Source organism: Octodon degus, unplaced genomic scaffold (assembly GCF_000260255.1).
Source record: "Octodon degus isolate 3935 unplaced genomic scaffold, OctDeg1.0 scaffold00122, whole genome shotgun sequence".
Classification (NCBI taxonomy): Eukaryota; Metazoa; Chordata; class Mammalia; order Rodentia; family Octodontidae; genus Octodon; species Octodon degus.
Genome location: NW_004524698.1, coordinates 7130524 through 7158359, shown reverse-complemented (window position 1 = coordinate 7158359; position 27836 = coordinate 7130524). Strand labels below are relative to the sequence as shown.

The 27836-nt window shown below is 54.3% G+C and overlaps 2 protein-coding genes across 4 annotated transcripts in view; one reads left to right on the top strand and one right to left on the bottom strand.

The window, feature by feature from the left end:
* The first annotated feature begins 6 nt into the window (after positions 1 to 6).
* On the top strand, positions 7 to 17595 carry Llgl1 (LLGL1, scribble cell polarity complex component). 2 transcript variants are annotated; one of them, XM_004640291.2, is made up of 23 exons: positions 7 to 137; positions 4088 to 4185; positions 6268 to 6349; positions 6445 to 6575; positions 7756 to 7914; positions 7986 to 8148; positions 8229 to 8361; positions 8507 to 8561; positions 8712 to 8866; positions 8938 to 9161; positions 9352 to 9419; positions 10410 to 10563; positions 10646 to 10750; positions 11600 to 11892; positions 12173 to 12320; positions 12455 to 12608; positions 14402 to 14697; positions 15155 to 15419; positions 15577 to 15691; positions 15813 to 15919; positions 16142 to 16262; positions 16347 to 16420; positions 17075 to 17595. In XM_004640291.2, the coding sequence occupies exons 1-22, from the start codon at positions 57 to 59 to the stop codon at positions 16417 to 16419; spliced, it is 3180 nt and encodes a 1059-aa protein (XP_004640348.1). In that variant the 5' UTR covers positions 7 to 56; the 3' UTR covers position 16420; positions 17075 to 17595. The 2 variants fall into 2 exon arrangements, with proteins under 2 accessions (XP_004640348.1, XP_023555943.1); XM_023700175.1 differs by lacking the exon at positions 7 to 137 and adding an exon at positions 1679 to 1744.
* Positions 17596 to 17633: 38 nt separating this feature from the next.
* The window catches only part of Flii (FLII, actin remodeling protein), a 15091-nt gene continuing 4888 nt past the window's right edge, over positions 17634 to 27836 (bottom strand). Inside the window, exons 4-30 of one of the 2 annotated variants that reach the window (XM_004640288.3) lie at positions 27344 to 27424; positions 27077 to 27162; positions 26827 to 26988; positions 26554 to 26657; positions 26042 to 26217; positions 25807 to 25964; positions 25346 to 25430; positions 24919 to 25069; positions 24602 to 24738; positions 24205 to 24417; positions 23866 to 24045; positions 22409 to 22491; positions 22214 to 22288; positions 21527 to 21610; positions 21264 to 21435; positions 20538 to 20642; positions 20269 to 20460; positions 19778 to 19966; positions 19548 to 19687; positions 19232 to 19472; positions 18996 to 19150; positions 18855 to 18915; positions 18632 to 18760; positions 18454 to 18560; positions 18272 to 18377; positions 18110 to 18175; positions 17634 to 18016 (exon numbers count right to left, since the gene is read on the bottom strand). In XM_004640288.3, the coding sequence (XP_004640345.1) occupies positions 17882 to 18016; positions 18110 to 18175; positions 18272 to 18377; positions 18454 to 18560; positions 18632 to 18760; positions 18855 to 18915; positions 18996 to 19150; positions 19232 to 19472; positions 19548 to 19687; positions 19778 to 19966; positions 20269 to 20460; positions 20538 to 20642; positions 21264 to 21435; positions 21527 to 21610; positions 22214 to 22288; positions 22409 to 22491; positions 23866 to 24045; positions 24205 to 24417; positions 24602 to 24738; positions 24919 to 25069; positions 25346 to 25430; positions 25807 to 25964; positions 26042 to 26217; positions 26554 to 26657; positions 26827 to 26988; positions 27077 to 27162; positions 27344 to 27424 (3573 nt within the window). In that variant the 3' untranslated portion in view covers positions 17634 to 17881. The remainder of the gene's footprint in view (positions 18017 to 18109; positions 18176 to 18271; positions 18378 to 18453; positions 18561 to 18631; positions 18761 to 18854; positions 18916 to 18995; positions 19151 to 19231; positions 19473 to 19547; positions 19688 to 19777; positions 19967 to 20268; positions 20461 to 20537; positions 20643 to 21263; positions 21436 to 21526; positions 21611 to 22213; positions 22289 to 22408; positions 22492 to 23865; positions 24046 to 24204; positions 24418 to 24601; positions 24739 to 24918; positions 25070 to 25345; positions 25431 to 25806; positions 25965 to 26041; positions 26218 to 26553; positions 26658 to 26826; positions 26989 to 27076; positions 27163 to 27343; positions 27425 to 27836) is intronic. The other variant, XM_004640289.3, reaches the window with a different exon arrangement.

The window sequence follows — 27836 nt, the reverse complement described above, 5'->3', positions numbered from 1 at the left end:
GCGCGGCGCATCCTGCGGGCGGCGGCGACGGCGCGGCGCCGGCAGCCGGGCGCAAGATGATGAAGTTTCGGTTCCGGCGGCAGGGTGCCGACCCGCAGCGCGAGAAACTCAAGCAGGAGCTCTTTGCCTTCAACAAGGTGCAGCAGCGGCCCGGGCTGGGGCGCGGGGGCCGGGCTGGGGCCCCAGCTGGGGGCCGGGGGCCGGAGCCACGTCGGGCCGGGGGAGGGGGCGCCCGGCTGGCGCGGGGCCGGAGCGGGAGCCGCGCGTCCCTCGCGTTCCCAGCCGCCAGCGTCCTGTCCTCCCGCTCGGACTCTGGGTGGGTCCGGGTCTCGCTGACTTTCGTGCCTGCCCCTCCGGCGCCCGTGGGCCTCACTGGCCCTAGCGCGGCTTGTCTCTGGCTGCGTGCGTCTTGAGTCTGTCTCTTTGCCACTCTTTGCGTCTCTCTGCGTCCCTGCCCCTCCCTCTCCACCTGTGAGCGTCTCCCTCTGCCGAGTCTGTGCCTGTGTAGGTGCCGGGGGTGGGGTGGGGTGGGGTGGGGGGTTCTGCCTCTGACCCGGTGCACCTCTCCGCGCGTCTTCTCTGTCTCCCTTGAGCTCTCTGCTTCTCATTTCTTTCTGCCTTTGCTTTTGCATCTCAGTTTTTAACTGTCTCTGTATGTCTCGTGTCTCTCCGTTTATGTGTGTGTAGGGAGGTCTCTACCTCTCCGTCTTTTGCTGTTTTTCCTTAGTGGCCCTGGGTGGTCCTTGGGATAACCCAAAGCTGGCTTTGTTTTGTTTTGGCACCCAGGGTGGAGGGAGAGGTGAGAGGTGGAGGCAGAAGTGGGGGGTGGGGCAGGGAAATCCCTTCCCTACTCCTCCCTTTCCCTCCCTCACTAGCCCAGACACTACCTTGCCTTATTTTGCCCTAAAAGGTGTTGTGTGTCCAGGGGACATAGCCAGCTGTGTACCTAACTACATGTCACATCGTGATGACTCAGTTTCCCCAGTTGTGAATGAGGTCACTTTCCTCCTGGCTGTGGGCTCTGGCTTCCTAAGCTACTGGAGTCTGCTAACCTGAAGCTTTGCACCAACTCTGAGTGAAGGTGGAGGGCTGTTTCTTCTTTCTCTGGGTGGGCAAAGAGGGGCTGTGGGAAAGGCCGGAGTCCCTGGCTAGCAGGCACTGACGGAAGGGAGAGTAAGGTTCAGCCTGTCCCTTGCTAGTTCCTCTCTGAGGAGATTGGGTTGAACCTCAGGTTTACACCAAAGCTATCTGTCTCCTCCTGTTTGGGATTAGTTATCTCCATCACACATGTGAGAAAATTGAAGTTAAGAGGTGTGAGGATTTAAAGTCACAGAGCATGCTGGGCCAGTGTTTTGAGTTCCTCTTTGGTGGGCTGGCACTTCAGCCTTGAGACAGGGAGTTGTCGGTGGAGGTGCTGCTGTGATTTAGGGCTGGAGCCAGGTGCCTTGACTGCCCTAGGGAGACTTTCACAGGGGAATTTCTGGGGATGGCTCAGGTTGAGGTCCCAGGTAGTGGAGGTGGTGTGGCTGCCAGGACCCTCAAACCTGCCAGAGACCTGAGGGGAGGCTGGTGCTCAGAAATCCTCAAATGATGTTTTTTCCTGTGTTGGGGTGGCTGCAAGGGTGATTTCCCCTGAAGAGAGCTTGTCCCTTCCAGGAAAGCAGGGGTAGGCACTGGATTAAATGTCACTTCCTCAACTGGTGAATGGAGGTGTGCAGAGCCAGGGACCTGCAGCAAATGAGGAGTAAGTCTAAAGCGTGACCCGTACAGGTTGACCCAAAGGTGGCAGAGGGTGGAGATTAGACTGTATTACTTTTTTTTTTTTTTTCAGTAGTGAGGATTGAGCCCAAGGCCTTTCACATACTAGACAACACATTTTCATGGTGTTATATTCCTGTCCCCTTCTTATTTTTAAACAGGATTTCAGTAAGTTGAGGATAAGGCTGTATTCAGAGAGGGGGTGGTCTTGAGAAAGAGATTTGATGGTCAAAGGGGATGTTAGGTGATCCTTAGGGAATAGGCACCAAATTCCTGAGTTTGCTCCCCACCTCCGGAGTGAATTTAGATTTTGGACTCTGCAATTCAGGTTCACGTCCCACCTCCAAGCCATGCATTTGCCTGTGAAATGTGTACTTCGTGTCAGTCTGATTCTGAGCTCTCACATCTTGATGCTGAGGACACAAGACCAAAAGGGACAAGTACAACTAGGGGCTGATGTACTCACTGGGAAGACAGTGAAAACTATAAAACAAATTAAAGTAAACACTAGTTCAGATAAACACTAATTCAGATAATGGCCAGTGCTGTGGATAAAATGAAGCAGGGTGAGAGTGTGGAAGTTTGGGCAGGGGTACTGCTATAGTCAGTTTAGGGAGGCATCTCGGAGCAGATGCCCAGGGGAGGTAAGTGGGGTTGGAGCAGAGAGGAAATAGATGCTAAGTCACTGAGCCAGGAGCCTGCCTTGTGAGCTGGAGGAGACCTTTAAGAGTGGCTTGGGCTTGTAATGCGATGAGCCAGGAGGAGAGTAGGAGATGCTGACAGAGGGGCCGGATAATGAGGACTTGGCTTCATGTGTGGAAGATCTTAAATAGAAGGAGCGGGAAGCAGACCATGGTTTTCTGACTTTCTGGCCTCTGTGTGGGGAGCAGACCATAGCAGGTACTGGTCTAGTCAAGTGGTTGTGGAGCTTTGCAGAGTGGGGTGGGATGTTGAAGGAAGTGTTGGGGTTGGTGGCTGTAGGATATGAGACAAATGACTTTTGTGTATCTTTTTTTTAATGTATTTAATACAGGGTCTACAGGGGCTCACTACATAAATTGGACTCATAGTGATCCTCTGTTTTTGGCTTACCAAGCACTGGGATTACGCAGCCTTGGTGCGCCCCACAGGCGGGGCAGGCATGGCACAGCACACCTGGGGATCAAATTACTGTCCTTGCATCTGCCTAAGCAGGCACTTTAATCTGCTGAGCTATCTGGCTGGCCCTACTTTTGTGTGTTTTAAAGCTGAGCTAATGGGGCTGAGGAATGGATTGGATTTGGGCTGTGAAGGACAAAAATGCTAGACAAATGACCCAGCTTCTCTTATAGAGAGTGGGAGCCTGATTGGGTCCTCTCAGGCTGTGGAGATTTGCATCACAGATCTTGTGTGTGCCCGACAAAGCAGACACTAGACTGTAGCCTGAAACTGGCTAGTTAAGGTCAGGACGCGGTAAGGCTGATGGGAAAGGGAAGCCCCCACAAGTCCCCAGGGGGATGAACAGCTCTGTCCTCGGGTGGGCTCACTATTTCCAGTGCCCAGTAGGGAACAAAAGGGTAAGCAATGGAAAACAAGCATAGAGAGTACTGTGATTAGTGCAAGGCCTGATGCCTAGGTGAAGCCACTTGCCCCACCTGAACAGGCTGGGGCCCTGTGTGCTGATTCCCCAGGGAGCCTCCTAGCCAGACACTACAGTGTACAAGTCCCACAGCACTTTTCTAAGCTGGGACTAAGTTATCTGGTGGTTTCTGGATAAGGAGGTGAGTGACACCTCCAGGGGTCAACAGGAAGCTGTGTCTGGGTCTCAGTCTGCTTGTGCCTATCTGAGCTTGGATGTTATCCTAGACCTCTCATCTCCCCACTGGGCCCACATCTGGGGAGTGCCCTGGACTTCACATAGGGCCTTGGCATCATGATTTTTTACCAGGCTTCAGTCTATGCCTCTAAGAGTGGGTATACGACACTATGGGCCAGTTGGGGTTCTCTTCAGTGCTTTGACTTTTTGAGCCTCATTCTGTTTGTTACTAGAGCTTTGTGTATGGTGGGGTTGACATAAATGTTGGAACTTGGGACTTGACAGGTATAGGGTTCATGTGAGCCACACACAGGAGAGTTGGTGGAGCCCAAGGACTCAGCCATCTCCCTGCTGACTGGAGGCACAGTTGCCCACTTAATAGTTGAAGACACTGAGGTACTCAAAACAGGTGGACCTGACTTCTTTCCCCAATGCGTCAGTAGCAGAGGCTGGAGGCTGCCGTGATAAGGCTCTGGGTGGATGGGACTTCAGTGTCCAGGTGTATGTGTTCCCAGCAGTCCTCCCTCCCCACAGACTGTGGAGCATGGATTCCCCAATCAACCCAGCGCCCTGGCTTTCGACCCCGAACTTTGCATAATGGCCATTGGCACCAGGTCTGGGGCCGTCAAGATGTATCCTTTTCAGCTGTGGTACTGGGGGCCTTTTGGGTGACCTGTGGGCAGTTCCCTGCATGCTGGGGTCCCAGCTCTAGCATGTTCTTTGTAGAGGCTTTAGTGGGTACTGGGATCTTGTAAGAGGTTGGCATTGCCTGTGTGCCTGACAAGCCTGGATGACTCCTTTTAGGGACCATGAGATCCTTTGCTGGAAGACGGGTGAAGAGGGAGCTCAGTTTGCAGTGGCCACAGCTGTCCCTCACTGTTTCAGCCAGCCAGTTTCCTAGGCGACCCTGCCATTGTCCCAGCAACTGTGACTGAGGAGGCTGGGCCATGAACCCATTGAGAGTGGTGGGTGGGCTGGGGGCCCTGGTGCGTTGGGTGCACACACATGTGAATGTGAAGACACGTGTGTTCAGCCAAGGGGGCGGGGCAGTGCCAGGCTCAGCATGGAGAGTGCAGCTCGGCCCCCACCTGGATTCTGGCGACTGCACAATAGGCTGTGTGAGCTGCACAAAGCGGGCATTTTCCCTGAAGGCTCAGGGTGGGGGGCGGGCAGCAGGCAGCTGAATGCCTCTTGCCCATCCTGGAGATTCCCAGCCCAACTGCTCTCAGGGAAACTGAGGTGCAGAGTCTGGCTAGCAGCTGCTTGGTGAGAGTGCCAACTCCTCCTCCTCTTCCTCCCTGTGTGGTGCTGTGGGTCTGCATACTCTGGTTAAGGACATCCGATGGTAGAAAATAAATCAGCGCCTGGAATGGGGGATTGGGTTGGGTGGAGTCTTCCCATCCCAAGATTGGGAGCATTGGACAGCAGGTGGATGTCAAGGCTAGGGGTTGTGAGAGTCTTGCCTGCTCTCGGGAGTGTGGTGGGCAGAGATGTTCTCTCATCTCCTGTGGGCCCTTTACCTGGCCTGCTGTTCCCACTCTTCATGGGCACTGTGCTGCCTGCACACAGGTGTCTGTGCAGCCTTTTATCCATGTCACAAGCATCTAGTACCAGCCCTGGCTTTCTGCCAGACACTCTGAGCTGCCTCTCTTGTGGTGGGTGTCTTGTGTGAACTTTTCGTACTCACAGAGAACCTGAAGGGCAGATGAGTACCCTGAGCCTCAAAGGGGAGGACATAGCTCCAGGTCCCTTGTGTTCCCCTTGTCCTCTAAACCTCCATAACCTGGATGGAGCCCCTGGAATTGGGAAACTGAGGCTGGAGAGGCCAGGCCTGGTCTCAAACACTGCTTCTTCCCCTGCAAGCCTGGCCCTATCTCCTTGGTGACCCTGCTTTCCACACAGCTGCTCCTGCCCCGGGCCTCCCATCCTCCTGATGCCCCCTCTTTTGTCCCTTCCTCTGCCCCCACCAGACTTCCATAGGGAATCCCATTTCAGGCCCCAGGCAGCGAATCTTGGTTTTTCATTGTGGCAACGTCCCTAAACCCTGTCTCCTGGGCCCCCTCAGCCCTGTTGTCCACTATCAATCCTGGAGTTGCTAGGACTCTGGGTGCTGACATTGGCACTTTAAGCAGGTCATCAGTCCTCTCCAGGTCCCTGTGTACTCACCTGTAAAATGGGCAGACTGCTCCTTTGCAGTAGGGATCACTGGCTAACTGCTTGGAGTGAAGCTGGTTTCCATGGGCCTGAAGCTATAGTAAGAGGCAGTGTGGAATCTTCTTCCTTTGTGGTTTGCTATTGAGGCCTGACTTCTGTCTCTGGCTGATTGATCCCAAACTGGCAGGCTTGCAGCCCATATAGGCACACAAAAACTCATGTGAGGCTCCCATGGAGTAGTGCCCCAGCTTTGCTCCCAGTCTGGGGTACTTATGCTGGACAGGTTTTTATTCTCACTTCATTTGTCATAGGCCAAAGTCACTAGCCCATTTTATGGATGAAGTAGAGGTCTTACCACAACACCCCACTCACTGCAGCTGTGTGGAGCCTGCACTCAACCTGGGTACCTTGGGGGGATCCCTGGTGGGTCTTGGGAGATCTGGACATGCAGATCGTGATAGGGTTTGTCAGAATAGTCCCAGGAAAAGAGATTTGTGCATCTTTCGTGTGCATTTTCTGGCCTGTGCCTGCATGTTCCTTCTTTAACCAGTCACCTTCAGCTATGGCGCACCTGGTGTGGAGTTCACGGGCTTACACCGAGACGCAGCCACTGTTACTCAGATGCATTTCTTGCCAGGCCAGGTGAGTATCTGTCCTCCACTGCCCAGATCCTTGTGGTCCCCATGTCCTACTACCTATCCCGCCCAGCCCAGCTTTGACCTCTATTTACCCCCTAGGGCCGCCTCCTAACCCTACTGGATGACAGTAGTTTGCATCTCTGGGAGATCATCCATCATAATGGCTGTGCCCACTTGGAGGAAGCGCTCAGCTTCCAGCCGCCCAGCCGGCCCACCTTTGAAGCCATCAGGTACTGGAGAAGTTGGCTGGGGCTAGTTTGATGGTTGATGGGCAGGAGCTCCCTGTGGGGAGCCAGCTGTGCCAAGGTGTGGCAACTGGCAGTTGCTAGTAAGCTAGGTTCACAGTGAGCAGTGCCTTGAGCACAGCCTAGGAGGACGCTGCTCATCTGCGAGCACTTTGGACATGTTGGGGTAGACGGGAGGTTCTGGCTGAGGTAAGGTGAGTAGGTTGGGCTGTGCTACCTAACTGTGGGTGGGAGCCTTTGGGTGTGAACCCCAGAGACACATGTGGTACATGCTAAATTTCTTGGCTTTGCAGCCTTCCACTGTCTTCCCTATAGTGGGAAAGTCTGGGGGCAGAAAGTCTAGATGAGGCAGTCTGGGGGCTTGCTATGGCTTGAACCAAGCTGACATCAGCAGAAGTGTTTGGCCCTTTCTTATTTCTTTTTTTCTTTTTTCTTTTCTTTTCTTTTTTTTGGTGGAACCGGGGATTGAACTCAGGTCCTTGCGCTTGTCAGGGAAGTGCTTATTTCACTGAGCCATCTCCCTGGTCCCAGTGCTTGGCCCTTTGAATCGAGTTGGGAGATGGGCCATTATGTGCATGGGTAAACAGCAGGTTTGTGGGCAAAGAGGGTCCTTCATGCTGTCCTTGGTGAGATGCAGGCAGGGTGCCTAGGAGTAGCTAAGTGACCTGGCCCGAGGTGGGAGTACAAGGCCCTTTTCCCCAGCCTGACCTTCAGCGGCTAGAATGGGGAAGTCCTGATGCAGGGGCAGGTTCTTTGGCATCCCAGCCTCTCCTGGCTGCCCCCACCCCCAGGAGGCATCCAAATGGCTGCAGCAGAATTCCTTGCATGGAATGCAGGGAGGCTTTGTCTTAGAGCTCTTAGTCTTAGAAGGGGCAATGCCCTGATTCCTGCCTTCCCTTCTTGTTGGTGGAGGGAGTAGGGAGCCCCTCTCCAAGACCTGGGAACCTATTTATATCCTTTCCCCTGCCACCGTCCTTATGAATAATTAAGTGTGCTAATTACACCACACTATCGCTTTCCTGCAGTGCCCGCCTGCTCTATAAGCAGGACCCCACTGAGTACAGAGTGCTGGGAATGAGCCAGCAGTGAGAGCCCAGCCCCTGCCACACTCTCCTCAGCAGGTACAGAGGTTTGTACCTCACCCTCGTCTCCTTATCCCTTGCAGTATGCCTGCCAGCCTCACCCGCATCACGGTGGTCTTGCTGGTGGCTGCTGATGACACGGCTGCCCTGGGCACTGAGGGTGGCAGTGTCTTCTTCCTGGATGTTACCACCTTGACGCTGCTGGAGGGACAGACCCTCTGCCCAGATGAGGTTCTGCGCAGGTGAGAGCCAGGGGCTTCCCAGCACCCTTGGTACCTGGGAAGTTCTCCGACTCACAGAGGCTCCTTTGTAGCGTGCCAGATGACTACCGGTGTGGAAAGGCTCTGGGCCCTGTGGAGTCACTCCAAGGGCACCTCATGGACCCTGCTAAGATCCTCATTGGATATAGTCGAGGTCTGCTGGTCATTTGGAACCACCCTGCACGGTGTGTGGATCATATCTTCTTGGGGAACCAGGTAAGTGGGTCAGGCCTGTGTTCCTCAGCTTGGGTGGCTGCACAGGCCTCCCACTCACACCCACCTACTCCTGTCTACAGCAGCTGGAGAGCCTGTGTTGGGGGCGGGGTGGTGGCACCATCATCAGCTCACACAGCGATGGCAGCTATGCCATCTGGTCGGTGGAAACTGGCACTGTGACACTGCAGCCCACTGCAGCTACTACACCTTATGGTGAGTGCCGGGGAAGCCTGACTGGCAGACTGCCTGGCCTTGGTGGGGGGCATGGTCAGGGTAGTGGGCCTTCTCCTGGGGAGAGGCAAGAGACAGTGGCAAGGCAGACCAGGAATGGGAGGTCTGACGCTGTCCCACCCCCCAGGCCCCTTTCCCTGCAAGGCCATCAACAAGATTCTGTGGCGGAACTGTGAATCGGGGTAGGTTGAGGGAGAGGAATGGGTTGGGGGCTACATCTGGCTGGAGGGCTGGAAGGGTGGGCTCTGGCCACACAGGGGTAAAGCCCTTGCATCATGCAGTGTGTACTCTGGGCTCAGTGAGCTATGGACTCACATAACTTCTCCTTTCAGGGGCCACTTTATCATCTTTAGTGGTGGCATGCCCCGTGCCAGCTATGGAGACCGACACTGTGTGAGTGTGCTTCGAGCTGAGACCCTGGTGACGCTGGACTTTACCTCCCGCATCATTGACTTCTTCACAGTGCACAGCACAGGGCTGGAGGATGGTGTGTGCCTGCCCTCCCCCCATCCCACCCTGTGCTGCCTGTGGCTCAGCTCACCCTGCCCCATCCTGTAGACTTCGACAACCCACGGGCCCTAGCCGTGCTGCTAGAGGAGGAGCTGGTGGTGCTTGACCTGCAGACACCTGGCTGGCCTGCTGTGCCTGCCCCCTACCTGGCCCCGCTGCACTCATCTGCCATCACCTGCTCTGCCCATGTTGCTAACGTCCCTGCCAAGCTGTGGGCCCGAATCGTGAGCGCCGGCGAGCAACAGAGCCCCCCATCTGCCTCCAGTGCCTCGGTATGGGTGGGGTGCCCTATGGGATGAGGTCTTGGGGAAGCAGTTTGTGCTTTGTGGAGGGCAGTACCTACCTAGGACTGGAAGTAGAAATGTGTTGGTATGTGTAGGGAGCTCTGGATACCATGCCAAGGATGAGAGAAAAGAGAGCTTTGTCTTGACCTTTTGCTCACATCTCTGCTGTCTTTCCCAGAGCTGGCCCATCACCGGGGGCCGGAACCTGGCCCAAGAGCCATCACAACGAGGGCTGCTGCTGACTGGGTAGGTTAGGGGAGATTGAAGCCCTTCACATACCAGGCCTAGTGTGTCCCTGGACTATCCTAGGTCCTGCAGACACTGAGGTGCCAAGTGACTTAGGCCTGGCCCTGGCAGATCCATGTTGTCCCCTTGCCCAGAGTGGATTGGATGAAGCTTCCTTAGATCCTGTGCAAAGCCCTGCCCTGTTCTGCGTTTGGCGGAGAACTGAGTTCCAGCAGACCCCAGGGCTCCACCCACCTGGCCTGTCTATCCTAGGACCGGAAAATCTGGGCTGGCCCACGCGGAGCTGCCCAAGGCAGGTGTTAGAGAGCCCAACTGGCCTTGGCGGGTGCTGACGTGCCTGGTGACTCAGGCTTGACTTCCTGCCCTGCCTTCCCTCTTGCCTGTGATGCAGCAATGTGCCCTCCTTGGTTGTGAATTTGCTATGGCTCTCAGGGCTGCTGGAGTGAGTCCCAGTCTGCCCCACTCATATACCCTCATGTCCTGACTCTGGGCTCCCCTCCCACCAAGGGCCTCACTTGGGTTCTACAGCTGTGTCCTGAGGCTGTATCCTAGTTTGTAGGCTCCTCCCTCTTCCCCTCCCTGCTTCCTCACCTCCAGTCATCCTGCTTTTCCACATTATGTGGCCTTCTTGGGCCTCACTTGGTTCCTGCAGGGATTCCCATCACAGCTCTGTAAGTGCCTGCCTCCCATTTGTGGCAGCCTGCTCGGATTGCTGGGTACCCTCAGTGGAACAGAACTGCCCTTGTCTTTCTTGTGTTTCCTCTTTCTGCAATTTCTGTACCTTCCCACCCGCTCCAAGGGCCTAGATAAAAATAATGGATGTTGTCTAGCATATAATAGGGCTGAATATGTGTTTGCGCTGTAGGATAGGTGCTTACTGTGGGAGCAGTAGGGTTTCAGCCAGTTAGCATATGTAGTAGGTGTGCACTTGACAAGTGGCACAGGTGTGTGGGCCTCTGAGGGATGATCTGACACCTGCCCCCTCTGCAGCCATGAGGATGGTACTGTGCGGTTCTGGGATGCCTCTGGTGTGGCGCTGCGGCCACTCTACAAGCTGAGCACGGCTGGCCTCTTTCAGACAGACTGTGAGCATGTGGACAGCCTAGCCCAGGCTGCTGAAGATGACTGGCCACCCTTCCGCAAGGTGGGCCCCCTCGCCTGGCTTTGATGAGCTGTGAGCTGGTCTGGTTCTGTCTGGTGTGGTGACCTTGTCCCTTTCCCCTCAGGTGGGCTGCTTTGACCCTTATAGCGATGATCCCCGGCTTGGTGTGCAGAAGGTAGCTCTTTGCAAGTACACAGCTCAGATGGTGGTAGCTGGCACTGCAGGCCAGGTAGGACTGGTGTCCTGAGTTGGGAATGCCAGGGAGACTTTGTGAATAGATGGGTCTGAAATGAAGGGTCTGGTAGAGAGGCAGAGGGACCATTCTGAGCAGAAGTCCAGAGAAGGAAAGGGGGCCCTGGGTAGGGCTGTCTGGGAGCATAAATGGGCTTGTCATGGGGGCTGAGTCAGGCTTTGGGGGGCAAATAATGGAGGGTTGGGGCAAGACTGGAAACTATCAGATGAGCTCTGGGAAGCTGGACGTGGTGGCACATGCCTGTAATCCCAGTACTTGGGAAGCTGAGGCAGGAGAATCATTGCAAGTTTGAGACCAGTCTGATCTACAAAGTTGAGCTCAATGCCAGCCAGAACTGCATAGCAAGACCCTGTCTCAGACAAAAAACAGATGAGCTCTGAGAGGGCAGTTACTGCCGTGTCTTTGGCACTTTTATGAAGTATACAGAAGGTATTATGTGGAGACAGAGGCTCAGGGGATAGGGCATGGTACTTCAAAGGGCAGAACTAGTAGGGACTTGGATTCTGCTGTATCCTTGCACAGTGTATAGAACATGCTGTGTGGCTTACTGGTAAATGCAAGAGAGGCTCAAGAAAGGGGGCTTGCTTTGTAAGGGTGGGGTGGGGAGGCAGGGACCAACAGGCTTGCGTCTCTACTGCTCCTTAATGGTTGTCAAGGGCCTTGGGATATAATAGACATTCAAAAAGTACTTATTTGGTGGATGACCAGAATAAGGTCCTGGTCCACCCTGGCATGGCAGGGGTGTGTATTCGAGGTCCTAGACTGAGTGGAGCCCAGGAGCGGCCCTGCCTCCATGCTGACTCTGCTTCCTGCGGGCGGCTTCAGGTTCTTGTGCTGGAGCTCAGCGATGTGCCAGCGGAGCAGACGGTCAGCATGGCCAGTGTGGATCTCCTCCAGGACCGTGAGGGCTTCACGTGGAAGGGTCATGAGCGGCTGTGTCCACGCACAGGGCCACTCCTATGGCCCTCTGGCTTCCAGCCCCGTGTGCTGGTGCAGTGCCTACCCCCAGCTGCTGTCACTGCTGTCACACTTCATGCAGAGTGGAGCCTTGTGGCCTTTGGCACCAGTCATGGCTTTGGCCTTTTTGACTATCGGCGCAAGAGCCCAGTGTTAGCCAGGTATGTGGAGCAGGGGTGAGGGTGGTGGGTGAGCCACTGGAGCCCCAGTGAGATGGAGTCTGGCCTCAGTTTCCCTTTCTAAAGTGTGGCTGAGGCAGGCTGATGTAAAAACCCCTGTAACCTTTGTGGTTCTGAGGAACATTCAGAGTACCATCTGCTCAGTCCAAAGGGCAGCTTAGAGAGCTGAGGCTGTATGACTTGACCTCATAATGCTCAGCCTTGGGACCAGCAGGGGTAAGGCAGTTGCTCCCCAGCTCAGCTGGCTCCTGCCTCACCTTAGGTGCACACTTCACCCCAATGATTCCCTGGCTATGGAGGGCCCACTGTCTCGGGTGAAGTCCCTCAAGAAGTCGCTGCGCCAGTCTTTCCGGCGTATCCGTAAGAGCCGAGTCTCGGGCAAGAAGCGGCCTACTAATGCCAATAGCAAGGTGAGCTGCTCAGGCTAAGGGTTGGCTTCCTAGAATGAGCTGGAAAGCTGGAAATGTGGTGCATAATGGTGAGTGGCGGATGCCAGGAAGAAGGAGTTCAGGAAAGACACGTTCAAGAGCCCTGCTCCTTGTAGTTACAGGAGGCCAATGCACAACTAGCAGAGCAAGCCTGCCCCCATGATGTGGAGATGACGCCAGTGCAGCGCCGCATTGAGCCCCGCTCTGCTGATGACTCCCTCTCCGGTGTCGTGCGCTGCCTCTACTTCGCTGACACATTCCTTCGAGATGGTGAGGGTGGGCGGGAATGGATACTGGATGGCTCAGTTGGACAGCTAGGAAATGGGTGATGGCAGAGGAAGTGGTGGCCACACACCTCCCAGGGGGTTTCAGAGTGTTAGCAAATACCTGCTGTATGCCAGTGACAGGAATGCCCCTATGGGGCACAGATGATGGGGCTTGCTAAGCAGGAAGAGGGGAGCCTGACGCTGGTGCCAAGCCCTGTAGTGGGTAGGTAGGGGAGTAACTGCTGGCCTGTGTGGTTAGAGAGAGGGTCAAGGAAGAGAGGTGTCGGCAGGGCTGGTGCTCGCTGCTGTGCTAGGCCTAGTCCTAGGTATACTGATTGTCTCACTGATTTTTACCTCGTACAATAACGCAAAAATAGAGGGGTGTACAGTTGTCTCATGTACTTTACCTTACCCCTGGGTGTCTGCTCTTGTTTTATGTTCACCCCATACTATGCCATTGTGCCTTACTAGAGTAAGAAAATGGAGTAGATGAAAATTCAGGCATAATTACGACAGTCAGTATGTATCTGACAGCAGTCCTTGACATTGGAGTGGAGGCTGATTCCTGATGTCTCAGCACATGCTTGTCTGTGGTGGTCTGTGGGCACTGCTTTCTAACATGATTTGCCAAGGGTCTTTGGTAGATTTTCCTACTTTCTGGATTTGGCTGATGCAGGCTTGGATTTTTATTTTTTTTTTAAATTTCTCCTCTTATCACTAGGGATTGAAGCTTTGAGCCTTTGGACTGAATTAAATCCCTAATCTGTTCATTCGAGATTGGATCTTGCTTTGTAGTTCAGACTGGCCTTGAACTCACTATGGACCCCAGGCTGGCCTTGAATTTATGGAAATACTGCTTCAGCCTCCCAAGTGCTGGGATTATAGGCATGGTATTCCTCAGAGTCCCAAAGCTGAGGCAAGGGGGAATCATTGTAGGTTTTAGGCCAGCCTGGGCTATACAGTGAGTTCACGCCCAGTCTGAACAAAGCAAGACCTTGTCTTAAAAGCAAATAAATTTATTTTGAGACAGGGTCTTACTGAGTTGGCCCCGTTGAACCTAAATTTGTGATTTTCCTGTCTCATCTCCTAGAGTGCTTATAGGTGTGCACCACCATGCTGTTCTTTTTTGTTGTTGTTTTTCCTTTGAAATGTAGTTTAAATTGACAAGTCTGCCCTTGAACTTTCAATCCTCCTGCCTCAGTCTCCTAAGCAGCTGGGATTATAGGCATGCACAACTGTGTTGGCCTAGCCTAGAGGTTTCTCACTTGTTCCACATCCTTGTGCTGGACTCTGGAACTGTCACACTTGAATTGGTTTTTCAAAAGATCTCTTCCCAGAAGTTCTGTTCACACAAAGCAGGATGGATAATGTGCTGGGTGGGCCTTGTCTCATTTTATTCATATTCTAGCCATCATATGGGGGAGCTGGCTGCAGAGGGTGGGGTAAAGGGGGGCCCTGGTCTGGGGTGCAGGACTAGTGATGGGCTGTTGAGGAAGGAGTCAGCCTGGGGCCTGAGGGTACAGCAGGCTGGTGGGATTGGGGATGTCTACGGGCCCTGACATGTACAGATGTCCTTGAGGTGACTGCTTCTGTAGAGGGTGGCCTTCCAGGCCTCGACTAGAATCGGGAGCATAGAGGGCCCATGAAGTGAGTCAAAGCCACTGAGGTGTGGGACAAGGAGCTACCATGAGCCTAGGTACCACAGATCGAAGTGGGGGCACAGAGACCTGGGAAAGGACCTGCAGGATACGGGAGACTGCAGTGAGCACCCCTCTTACCATGCCTGTGTCCTCACAGCGGCCCACCACGGGCCCACCATGTGGGCAGGCACCAACTCGGGCTCTGTGTTTGCCTATGCACTGGAGGTGCCAGCGGCCATGGCAGGCAGTGAGAAGCGGCCCGAGCGGGCAGTAGAGGCTGTGCTGGGCAAGGAGGTGCAGTTAATGCACCGGGCACCGGTAGTGGCCATCGCAGTGCTGGATGGACGCGGCCGCCCACTGCCTGAGCCCTATGAGGCCTCTCGGGACCTGGCACAGGCGCCTGACATGCAGGGTGGGCATGCCGTGCTCATTGCATCAGAGGAGCAGTTCAAGGTGAGCTGGTGTGGGTTCCCAGTGTTGGTCCCCTTAGAGCCCCTGCCCTGCCCAGGCCCTTCTGCTGTGACTTTCCAAGTCCTCCCCTATCATGGTGTCCCAGCCAGCAGAGACCTTCCCAGGAAATCCTTGATGCCTGCTGAGCTCCCAGGTCCCTGGCACCTCACTCCCCTCAGGCTCTAGACTTCAGGACTGCTTGAGTATAGGCCCCAGAGGCTTGTGTTTGGTGGGAGTACCAGGCACAGCCTCAGGACCTACTTGCTGGTTGATTTAGTTTCCAGTGTGGTCAGAGTGAAGCCTGGCTTGAGTCCTGAGTAGCAGTTTGGTCAAGGGCATAGCTGGACTGAGGCCTGTGTGGCAGGCGGGGCTTTGGGGCAGGGTCCAGTGCTGTACAGTCATAGGAGTGGGGGGCCCTGAGTAAAGGGCCAGCTTCTGCTCACTGCCCATCTTCCTCCAGGTGTTCACATTGCCCAAGGTGAGCGCCAAGACCAAGTTCAAGCTCACAGCCCATGAGGGCTGTCGTGTGCGCAAGGTAGCCCTGGCCACATTTGCTAGTGTGGCCTGTGAGGATTATGCTGAGACCTGCCTGGCCTGCCTCACCAACCTGGGCGACGTGCATGTCTTCTCCGTGCCTGGCTTGCGGCCCCAGGTGCACTACTCCTGTATCCGAAAGGAGGACATCAGCGGCATCGCATCGTGTGTTTTCACACGCCACGGCCAGGGTGAGGTGGGGTGGGGTCGTCAGGAGGAAGGGGATATAAATAGGACTAGAGTGGTCATTCCAGTGTGGCCCAGACCCAGGAAGCATGTGCTGGGCAGGAACGTTGAGCACTGGGACTGTTGTCACTTCTTTTGACTGCATTTCTCCTGTCCTCCCAGGCTTCTACCTGATTTCTCCATCAGAGTTTGAACGCTTCTCCCTGAGTGCCCGATACATCACAGAGCCACTCTGCTCTCTGGACATCACCTGGCCCCGTGGTGCCACCCAGGCCAGGTTTGTGGTCAGGGCCTGTAATCTGGGCCAAGGCTCACCTACCCTAGGCTCCACTCTGGACTAGCTGGGATGATGTAGGAAGGCAGGAAGGTGACACCTTTCATTTCCCCTGCACTCACAGGGTCCAAGAGTCACCCAAGCTGAGCCAGGCTAATGGGACCCCAAGCATCATCCTGGCCCCACAGAGCTGTGATGGAAGCCCTGATCCTGCCCACGGCAAGAGAGCTGGTGAGGGGGTGCTCCCTGAATGGGGTCAGGGCCTGGCCTGATGGTGCCATGGGGAGGAGTAGGACACTGCTCGGGGTGGGGCAGGCTTCTGCAGGGGCAGCAGCTGAGCCAGGGCTGGATGCCACACAGGACTGGCAGGTATGTGTCTATTGGGGTCTGTATCCCCATGTACAAGAGGGTACTCAGGGGTCCCAGCAGGAGCTGATTACTTTCTCCCTACAGATACCCCAGAACTGCCTGAGGCTACACTCTCACCCATGTCCATTGATTCGGCTACCAGTGCCGACACTACACTGGACACAACAGGGGACGTCACAGTAGAGGATGTGAAGGACTTCCTGGGGTGAGGCAGCTTCCCTATCTGCAAAGCACCCCTCCCCAGGACCACAGGACATTTCCCCAGCAGACTTTCTTTTTACTGCCCTAGCTCTGAGGAATCAGAGAAGAATCTGAGGAACCTGGCAGATGAGCCTCATGCTTGCACTATCCTGATCAAATGAGGTACCATAGGGATGAGGCCCTGCATCTACCTTGTCCTCCCCACTCAGCTTTGTCAACCCTTTGGGCCCCACAAGACAGGCCCCTCCAATGATTACTCTTTGAGGCCTACCTGCCCTCCATGGGGTGTTCCAACAGGGGCTTAGGATACCCAAGCTGCATGATTTGCACAGGTGACAGGAGAGAGGCCCAGCATGTAATAAAGCTCTTGGCTGTTCTACGTGTATAATTTAGAAGTGCAAAGGCTAGGGCTGGGTTGGCCGGGCCTTTTCCCAGGAGAGATCACTGAGGTGCACAAGGTTTGTCCTGTGGTTTGAGCCTGTACACCAAGCCTGGCCAGATGCTTCACTTGGCTCTTCCTGAGTCTGAGGGTGGGCCCTACTTAGCTTGAGCCTGAAGATTAGCCTGACCAACTTGCTGCCTGGTGCACAGTCCATTTGTCTGCTCTGAGGGTCACCACTGCCCCTCCCTATCCTCAGTCCTACTAAGAGTCCAGAGTCTTGCTTAGCTTGTCACTGAAGGACTCTGCCTGCCCAGGATAGGAGGTTAAATGGGGCACTTGAGTGACCACATCCGACTGCTGGGACACCTTAGGCAGGCTGTCAGCCCCTTTAGGCCTCCTTTGCTCTCTCTGATTCCTTTGTTTTTCTCCACCAGGAAGGCCAGCATGATCCCAGCCATCTCTTGCCCTGTTCGGAGCTGGATTCCTGGCTTCTGCCTGGGCCCTTAACATAGACCAGTATCTGCTAACCTCTGGGCTACAGTGGACCTGCCATCCTGTCCCCACTAAGGCTGGGCCATGGAGGGCTGTGGGGCTCTCCCTGGAACCTCTTGACGAGACTGGTTGCATCCTCTCTAGGGCAAGTGGCTGCCCTGGCGCCACTGCCTTTGGGAGAGGGCAGATAGGGCTGAACATCAGGCTACTTCCCACTCCACAGCCACCCCAGCTCTCTCCCTTTGCAAAGAGTATTTTTCTAATGCCTGTGCTGGGCTGGACAGTCATTTCTAAAACTATTTTGGTACTTGCCACTGGGCCAGCCCTCAATCTGTGTGTGTGTGTGTGTGACGGGGAGCCCTGCTGGGCATCTCAGCTGGGCTGTTAGGTGTGTGTGTTGGGGGGATCAGGATGGGCTTCTCTGTAGACTGTACCTTGGATTTTTTTTCTGGCCTTTTTTAAAAGTTAGTGTTGTTTTAATATTAAAAGTACTGATTTTTAATATTGAAAATAAAAGCATTTAATATCTCTTAAAGGGCAACTACATCTGCTTTGTCCTAGGGAGGGGTTTCACATGTGTGCTCACTATGGGGCAAATCTGGTTTCCCATACCCTGCAGTGGTGGTTCCATGGGGCTGTGTGCTGTTGGGGGTGGGGCACTGGTGGGTGGCCAGAGCAGGGGCTGTCACCTGGGTACACTGTCAGCAGAAATGGTCGGAAGGCGCCTCACCCCAGGCCACAGGCATGGTCTAGGCCGGGGCCTGTCGGAAGTTGCTCCAGGCATGGAAACAGCGAGTGAAAGCATGTTGCTCATTACCCTTGCGGACCAGGCGCAGGCGTCGTGGTCGTTCATGCTCTTTGGAGCGCATGTGCTGGATATACACCTAGAAGGAGGTGGCAGGTGGTCTCAGAGACCTCAGACCTGGTGGGTCAGCCTCACACCCTCGCCTCACCCCACCTGTTTGCCCTCCACTCACCTGGCAGGCCTTCAGGCTTAGTTTGATCTCCACCTGGCTTGTCTGGGTCCCAACCCACATGTAGACCTGGGAGAATAGTTTAGGTGGTCAGCCAGATGATTTGGGAATACTCCCCTTCTTGTCCCACAACTCCTATTCACAGGGTCAGTGTGTGGGTCTCACCTCTTGGCCATTGTCCAGCAACATGATATCATCATCTGCCAGGTCGTCTTGGCAAAAGTCCGAGCATTTCTCAGTTACTGCAAAGTAGCCCTTCTCGTTGGAACACCTGGAATTTAAGCGTCAAGGTGAGGCCAAGTGTGTGACTGAGAAGGAAGCTGGGGAGGGAAGGCCAGGGCCCTCACCGGAAGAGTCTGGTGTGCTTCATGTACTCCGCATCCTCATCATAGGGCTTCTGTGCTCCAATGCCCACCCAGAAGAAGTTCTCAGGCTCCTCACCTTCATTGATGACCTGCAGGAAAAGAGTCGTCAGTTCAGCCCGAGGCCCTCATGTGCTCTGCCTACCCACCTCACCTGAGTCACCTGTTTGCTGTAAGAAACATCAAACATGGTGTTGAGGATATCTTCTGCCAGCTTGGCTTCATCCGGATCCGATGCCCGGCCCACCCAGGCGTACACAATGCCCTGGTTATCCTCACTCTCAAAAGGGACCTGTGGAACATGGGGAGAACGGTCAGCTCCAGTGCCAGCCCCACCCCCACCCCCACCCCTTTACCTGGTGTCTGGCTCACAGCTAAAACCAAACCTTGAGGATGAAGCAGAACTCAGAGTTGAGGAGACTGCAGTCAGTGTTGATCTGGATGCATCTGGGGAGCATTACTGTGTCAGCAAGAAGTCAAGCCCTGCTCCCAAACCCCTACCAACCACTGTGCCCCTCCTGCCATACCGGGTGCAGAGGGCACTGCCATTAGTGCGGATCTGGTAGAGGCTTGGCTGGAGAGTCCCCTGGGCCACCTTCCTCTTGCCTCGGTGGATTATGAACTTTCTCTTGAAATGGGACAGGAATTTGGGGTTCTCCTGCTGCTGTGTCATGCGTACCACCTGGAGGTATAGCAGTGTCAGGATGCTCTAGGATCCTCCCAGACCTCCCCTCCACAGGGCCAAGCTCTTGGGGCACCACACCTCCAGCTTGCCAGGAAACAGGCTCTCAAACTTCTTCTGCAGACTGAAGGTGAAGGTGAGCCAGCCCATGTTGGAGGCCTCCCGGCCCTGCCAGAAGTACACAATGCACTGGAAGTCCTCCTCAGGCTGCTTTTCCTCCACCTCAGCTGCTGCCTCCTCGCCTTCTTTGCCCTCTGCTGCAGTCTTCCCTTCCTCCTTGTCTTCCTTCTTCTCTTCTTCATACTCTACAGGAACCCAGTACCTAAGGAGTTGTAGAGGTAAGCAGGGGACAGAGCCCCAAAGGAAAAGACAGGAAGGGGGCGTGCTGCTGCCGCACCTGCAGAGAAAGACATAGCAGTCCTGTGTGTAGAAGTGGCCAAACTCCTCCTCAGGTAGTCGTGCAAACTTCTTGCCCTCTAGCACGAAGCCCTCCATGCCATCCAGGTCCTCATTCCACTCCTCCATCAGCTGCTCGGCCTGCAGGTGAAGGCCCCACCCCTGCAGGTCAGAGGGCCACAAGCAGAGTCCCTGCCCCAAGCCCCAGCCCATTGCCCCAGCACTCCTCACCTCAGCCAGGGCCATGGTGGGCTGCCGGGGTAGGAAGAGTGCGGTGAGGTCTGCCTTCATTTGATCTTTCTTCTCAGCATCACGCTTCACCTTCCCAGACAGCCCTGGGCCCTGCAGCACAGCCTCAGCATTGCGTGTGTAGTCCACCGTCAACACATCATCCCAGTTCTTGAACTTGGCCTTGAACACCTATGTGGGGGGAGGGTAAGCAGAAGCCATGAACTGGAGTTGGGTGGGTCCAAGGAGGCCAGGACTGAGAAGGTTCGGAGGCCCTGGAAAGTTGTAGCCCAGGTGGTGGGACCTAATGACGGCTGAGGGTGAGGCTGGGGAAGCCAAGCGTAAGGAAAAAATGGGGCAATAGGTTATGGAGAGGTGGTTTCACAGGAATTGGTTGGGCCCAGCTCTACAGGGCAGTAATGCAATTCACAGTCTGCCAGAGGGGGTCTGCAGGACTGCGGATGGGGAGCAGGCATCCTGAGGTGGGAGCACACCTGGGCTTCTGTACCCTCCAGACTGCGGCTGACAGTGGCATGGCGTGGCCGGTGCAGCATCCCACACAGTTCCTGGCCCAGTTTCAGGGCAGCAGCACGCACCAGGCGTGGGGACTTGCGGCCCAGCCAGATAAACACATCTGACCAACAGTCCAGGATGTACACACAGCGTGTATCCAGCAGGCTCTGCAGCTGCAGAAGCAGAGGACGGAGGTCAGCACTTGGGCATCTGGACAGCCATGGTCCCCACATCCTCCTGCTTGCCTTACCAGCCGCATCCTGGGCATCAGCTCCACCTTAGGCCGCTTCTTATGTTCCACAGAGAGCTTGTAGTTGATCTGTGGCAGCTCTAGGTAGCCCAGGCCTAGGCCCACCTGGCAAGAGAAAACAGCAGCCTCCTGAGCTGGAGGTGCCCCCTCCCTTGCTGTGTGGCTCAAATCCACTGTGCCCTCCCCTGACCTGTTTTCCCTTCAACCATGGTCCAAGTATATTCTTGACCTTTTTTATACTGATGTAGGGTTTCCTTCAACTACCAATTTCTCAGCCCAGAGTAACTTAGAGCTTGTGATCCTCCTGCCTTGCTCCACCTACTAACTAGGATTACAGATGTGTGCCATCATGCCTGGCTTTACTTTTCCTTGTGGTGCGAGGGATTGAACTCAGGGCCTCATGCCTGCTAGGCAAGTGCTCAACCACTGTGCTCTTAGTCGAAGGGCTTTTAACAAATGCTTTCCAGGTTCTTTGTCATTTCTAATTCCTAAATTGTCCTTTTTCTCCTCAGGACACCCCCAGAGTTTCTGAACAACCACAATATTAAAGCCTAGGCACCTCCCCCTGGTCCCCATCTTCTAGAAACAAGGACTCCTACTATGCTCAGAGCTGATGCTCAGCTGCCCCCATCCAAAACGTGGCACCCTCTCCCCAGTGAAGTCTACCTGGCCCTTCTCCCAACACCTGGCGAGGTCAGGCCAGCCCTATACCCGCCTCTAGTGCACCTTGTACAGCTTAGGCTGTGGTGGCCAGAAATCATCAGGTACATGCTTCTTGATCTCGGAGGGTTCCCCACCCAGTGCTTCCCAGAATTCCAGGGCCTCCTGGCCCTGCATCAGCAGGGTGATCTCTGCCTTCCCTTTCCGCTCGTTCTTGTTAATTTTCTCTGCAAAGAGCCTGAGGATGGGACACAAAATCCTCAGTGACCATGTCCCTTCTCAAGTGACACCTGTCCTTTTGCAGAAAGCATCCCACACTACCCTTGTACCTGGCTTTCGTGGTGCTACTCAGTGTGGCCTGAGCCCCCCGCCACACATAGATGTCCAGGCCTCGGTCCAGCAGGAACACAAACCTGGACAAGAGGGGCAGGAGAAGCTGTGATGGGGCAAGGTACAGTGATGTCCCCATTCCCCTGATCAACAACAAAAACCTTCATGTGGGCTTTAGCCCACTTCTGGAAGAGCCTCTAGGACCCTCCTGCCAGCTCCCTGGGACAAGGTTATTAAAAGCATTACTAGGGGCCAGGGAGATGGCGCAGTGGAATAAGCGCTTCCCTGACAAGCACAAGGGCCTGAGTTCAATCCCCAGTTCTGCAAAAAAATAAATAAATAAATTTTTAAAAAATAAAAAAAATAAAAGCATTGCTAGAGAGTGTCTTTTGGTTTTTTTTTTGGGGGGGGGTTTATTTTTTAAATTTTTTTTAAAAATTTTTATTTGTGTGTGTGTGTTTGTGTGTGGCCAGCTCAGCCCACCAGGGGGCGGGGCTGGCTGGCATGTGGTGCTGGGGGATTGAACTGTGGTCCCTGTGCTTTGCTAAGCTTGTTCTAAGTAGGTGCTTTAGACCACTGAGCCATCTCACCAGCCCCGAGAAAGTCTCTTTTGAAGGCCTTAGTATGTCCCCTATAGGTGGGAAGGGGGTTGGGCATCCCGACCCCCATCTCACACAGGGGCTCACCTTGGGTCCAGGGAGGTTCCCTTGAGGGGCACAGGTTCCAATTTAATGTTCTTTTTCCCATACACACGATACATCCTGGGAACCAGGAGAAGAGGGCTCATTATGGGCACTAAAGGACCAATGTACCCCTCAAATCCTCCCCACAACCCTTCCCAGCAGAGTCCAGATCAGTACTCATCCTGCACGTGCCCTCACCTGGTGATGTAGTGTGTGTCCTCCACAGTGTAGAACCCACTGGCTGTTCCACCCTCAATATAGGAGATGTCATTGTCAAACACCTGTGTATGTAAATTAGGGTTCATCATCGAACTGCCCCGCCTATATACTTCTTGACGCTGGGTACAGTTGTACACGTATCTAGGATGTTGCCACAAATCTATGATGTTAAAAAATAATGTGCCTGCAAACAAACACATTGGGTACAGGAATGGACAAAAATGGGTTCATCTGTGTGTTTACGGTCAATGGGACCAGCGAGACAGCCCAGCAGACTAAAGCGCCTGCTTAGGCAAGTGCGGGGACCACGGTTTGATCCCCAGCACCACATGCCATACCAGCCCTACCCCCAGGGCAAGCTGAGCCAGCCAGAGTCTGAGTGTAGTGGTGCATGCCTGTAATCCCAGCACTGGGGAGGCTGAATACAGGAGGATCACTATGAGTTCAAGCTGCATAGTGAGACCCTGTAACAACCAAATACATTAAAAAAAAAGGGGCCGGGGAGATGGCTCAGTGGAATAAGCACTTCCCTGGCAAGCACAAGGACCTGAGTTCAATCCCCAGTTCCGCAAAAAAAAAAAAAAAAAAAAAAAAAAAATATATATATATATATATATACACACAGACATACATATATAATTATTATATATTATATATACATATTATATACATATACATATATATGTATATGTATATGTATATTATATATATATATATTCAATATGTTGAGATGTGTGTCGTGTGGTACAGAGGAGGGCTGGTGTATGGAAGTATGCAGACCTGGCTGAATCTTTTTTTTTAGGTTTGTTTTTTTTTTTAATTTTATTTATCCATTTGTGTGTGTGTGTGTGTGTGTGTGTGTGTGTGTGTGTGTGTGTGTGTGGCCAGCTCAGCCCACCAGGGGGCAGGGCTCGCTGGCATGTGGTGCTGGGGGATTGAACCATGGTCCCTGGCTAAGCTTGTTCTAAGTAGGTGCTTTAGACCACTGAGCCATCTCACCAGCCCCTGGCTGAATCTTGAGTGTGTCCGAAGGTAAGGGCAGGTGGGTGTGGGGGCAGGGCACAGTGGCATGCTGACCTGCTTTGTAGTTTGTTCCAAACTGGATTTGGCCTGTGCTCCTCGGCACCCAGCTAGTGGCCTACCCTGTCATAGGATACAGCCTCCTCTCTTGGCCATTTTTTCCCAGCTCCCTTTGTCAGCCCACTGGTCCAGCTTCCATGCTTAGGCCCCCTTTAACCTTAGCCATAGCTTACAACCGCAGGTTCTACTAACCTAGCCTTCAGCTACCTCTGGCCTGTCTCCTCAGACCTTACCTTGTCACCTTGCCAGCTGGCCTTGGGGCTGGGAACCCATCCCTGAGTCTGCCAATTAGCACCCCAACCACCAGCCACCCCACATGGGAAACCCCTTTCCCCCTTAACCTGCCTGCCCCTTACCTGCAGGAACTCCTCACTCTCATCGCCCAGCTCCTCCCGAATTGTGCGGCACTCAGCACCCAGGTAGTTTCGCAGGTTGACGGCGTGAATGGCAGAGCAGGCCTTCTTGTCAAGAGTGGCCTCCCCACCAATCCAGTAATAGATCTCCCAGTTTAAGGAACCGCTATCATCCAGAAAGGTCTGGGAATACAGACACCACCATGAGAAGCTTCCTACGACTCCGTCTTCCCAGCCCCAGCGTGGATGCACTGTGCTCCCCAGACTGTCTCCACCTGGCCTGGCCACTCCCCACCTCATCTCACTGGTCTCCACTGTGAGGTTAACCATCTAAGGCCCCACCTTGAGCACGATGTAGCAGTCAGCCTCATAGAACTTGCCGTGGAAGGCTTCCTCCACCAGCACAGGCACAAAGTTCTCAATCTGCCAGATGGTCAAGCCTGGCAGTTGGCCCACATCTTCTGTAAAGAACTCCGAGTAGTCAAGGCGTGGCTTCTCCAGGCCCTGGTCCCAGCGCCGTACCTTACTCCCAGAGGCCTGGGTGTCCATGATCTCCTGGATGACACAGTGACAGTGCAAGGCTTGATTATAAGGCCACTCAGGCTCTACTTGCTCCCCACTGCAGGGCCTTTGCGCAGTCATCCTGTCTGTCCAGGAACCCCATCCCTCTTGGCCTAGGTGAGTCAGCCTTGAGTAGGGTCCAGTTGGTCTGGCCTGGCCTAGCCTTGGGCTGGCTTACCTCCTGCTTTTTGTTCTTCTCCTGGGCTACGTCTGACATGCCCTTCAACACCTGCTTGGCCTGGTCATCCTGGGCTGAGTCTTTGCGTCTCCGTAGCCGCATCTTTCGAGCCAGGGGGTCCTTGGGCCCACTCCCTGCTTGGGAGTGTGGGGGGGCAAGCCATTGAGTCCTGGCTGGACTGTGCTCCTGGGCACCCAGCCAGCTACAAGCCAATCCCATCCTTTATGGCCAGACAGCTATATCCCACTCAATCTACAGATGAGCAAGTTGAGGCTCAAGGAGATACTCCTGTTCTCAGGTCAGATCTTCTTACTTACCAGCTGCTGCTGCTGCGGCCACTGTGGCTGGGGAGGCGCCTGCCAGCCGTAGCTGGTTTTGCAGTGAGAAGTCAATGTTGTACCATTCAGCAGCATGGTCAGTGGGTTTGGGTGGCATGACCAGGCTGGGGTTCTCCCGCACGTCTAGAACCTGTCCCAGATAATCAAAGCTAGCACTGAGTCTGCACATGCACGCGTGCACGCACATACACACACACACACAGACATATACACAGACACACCCTACTCAGAGGTCAGATGCACACATTCAGGCCACCTCTGTAGCTGGCTGGGGTGAGTGTGCCAGAGACACGGTTTGCCTTCTCCCCACTGGCACCCCACACTGTCCCCAGGAGGCTTCTGCAAGGCCCCTTTGCTCCATCTGTTCTGAGCCCTCCCCACCCTCGTGGCCCCAGCCCCACCAGACCTCAATCTTTGTCAAGAAGTGGATGGCCTCAGGGAGGGTTACCAGCCGGTTCTTGTTCAGGACCAGTTTCCTCAGCTTTGGGCATCTATAAGCATAGGACCAGAGCAGGACAAGGAGCTAAGGATGGAAAAAATTCCAAACCTGAGGAAGGGGAGGGTGGTAGACAGGGCCAGGGAACTGGCTGGGGAGTCCTATTTTCAGAGCTGGGAGGGCACACCAGAGGGTCTTATGCCCTCCGATGGGGTGTAGAAGCAGTGCTGAGGCCCCAGTTCACTTGGCACTAGAACTTTCCTGGCCTTAAACCCAACAGTGTCTTTCTCAAGGGTTCTCTGGAGAACCCAATTCAGGAATGGCTGCATGCAACTACAGGGCCTTCACAAAGGTCGGTTAACCTATAACCAAAGACTGTGGACTGGGTTCTGGCTCTAGTTCTGGGGTTCTCTGCTCAACCACCCCAGCACCTGCAAAGACTTTCGGGTATCAGCTCCAGGTTGTTGTTGGCAGCCATGAACTCCTCCAGGTTGGCCAGCTTGCCGATGCCAGAGGGCAGCCCATCGAAGTCCAGCTTGTTAGAGTTCAGGTACAGCTTCTTCAGTTTGGTCAGCTTGCAAATGGCCGACTGGAAAGAGCCAGGCAGTACAGTGGTCAGATTCAAGCCCTTCAGCCTCTCCCAACCCACCCAGGTCCCACACGCACAGGCAGTGAGGTGAGCTGGTTGCGGGAGAGGTTCAAGGTCTCCACATGAACCCACTGGTCAATGCACAGGGACAGCTCTGTGATCTGGTTGCTGCTGAGGTTGAGGCGCCGAAGGCTTGGGAGGGTGTACAGGCACTCGGGCACCCGTGTTAGGTCATTGCATGACAGATCCACATCTAGGGTAACAGGAGGAGCGCATCAGCTGGGACCTGCACAGCAGGTGTTGGAGCAACCAGCTTTAGAGTGAACCCCACTTCTGCCACTGTCAGACTGTGACAACCAGTGTGAACTGCAGTTTCTCCATTTGAAGACAAACTTTCCAATGTCAAATGGGTGTAGGCAAAAAGTCAGTGCTCATAATATCTCACTAATGGTCATCATGATAACAAGAGAAATAATCTGAACTATTGTGGAAGTCTAGAAAAGCAGAGTTTAGCCTCTTTTTTTCCTGAGGAAGTGAGGAATCCCAGAAGGATCCAGAAGTTGGAAGGGCCCCATGAGATAGTCCCAACCTGCAAGGTTGCTCAGACCCTCCAGGCTGGTGGGGAGGTTGCTCTGGGTGCGCTGTGTGTTCCGCAGATGTAGGGTCTGCAGGGCTGTCATAGCTGGAAGCTGCCTGCCAGGATGACAGGAGTCATTAGGGCTGGGTGGCCTGGGCAGGGACTGGAGGGGCAGGCCAAAACCAGCTGCAGGGTAGGCATGCCAGAGGACAGATGGAGAGTGAGTGCCCCCTCAGGAGGGCAGGCGAGGGGGGACGGGAAGGAGAACCAGCTGAAGGGGCATACCGGAGCTGTGCATGTAGCAGTGGGTTCCCGCTGAGCACCAGCGTCTGCAAGTGCACGAGCCGGCGCATCTGTGGCGGTAAGCTCTCCAGGCGGTTTTCACTGAGGTCCAAGTACAGCAGGTCGGTGAGGTTGATGAATAGCTGGTTGGGGATGTTGTCAATGCTGTAGGTGGCAAGGAGGAAAGTCACCTGAGTCCACTTCACACATGACCTGCCCCAGGCACAGCTCCTGGCCCACCTGAGGCCAGTACCTGTTATGGCTGAGGTTCAACACCAACATGTTCTTGGCATTCTCCAGCTCCCGTGGGCACTCTGTCAGCTGGTTGTAGCTCAAGTCCTGGGTGTGAGGGGCAAGACCAAGGTGAGGGGTCTCCCCACCCTGCCAGGCCTTTGCCATCTTGGGGCTTAGTTAGGACACTATTGCAAGGAAGTGGGCAAGGAGGGTTAAAGGCCAAAGAAAGACAGAGGGCCGAATGAATGAGCAAAGGGACCAGGTAGAGAGGTGGGTAGCCACTGACCAGGACAGAGAGGTCATCCAGCTTGAAAATGTCATCAGGGACTCCAGAGTTCTTTAGGCTGTTGGCTCGAGCTACAATGGCCTGGAGATAAACCATAAGAGTCCACAATTCTGCAGACTCCTGAGTTTAATTCCCAATTTTTAAAAAAGAAAACAAAACAGAATCCACAATTCCTTACTTCCCCTCCCAGAAAGAAGAGAGGTCAAGGTGGGATGCTTCCTCAGGAAGCCCACTGAAGGCCAGGTCTGGTGCCCTCCCACATCTGGCCTTGCTCACACAGTTCCTCTACCTGGTGGGACTTTTCTTTTTTTTTTGGGTGGGGGGAGGTACTGGGAATTGAACTTAGGATCTCATGCTTGCCAGGCAGGTGCTGTGTCACTGAGTTAAATCCCCAACTCTTCAAGGAGGATTTTCTTATCCTCCTGGCAAATTTTTTTGTTTGTTTGTTTTAGTAGTCTTTGGTGTTTCTTTTTCTTTTTTTTTTTTTTTTAAA

Coding starts and splice junctions, on each gene's coding strand:
- Llgl1 (XM_004640291.2), top strand. CDS start 57: ATGATGAAGTTTCGGTTCCGGCGGCAGGGTGCCGACCCGCAGCGCGAG. Junction 6,350..6,444: donor TGCATTTCTTGCCAGGCCAG/GTGAGTATCTGT, acceptor TTTACCCCCTAG/GGCCGCCTCCTAACCCTACT. Junction 14,698..15,154: donor CATCAGAGGAGCAGTTCAAG/GTGAGCTGGTGT, acceptor ATCTTCCTCCAG/GTGTTCACATTGCCCAAGGT.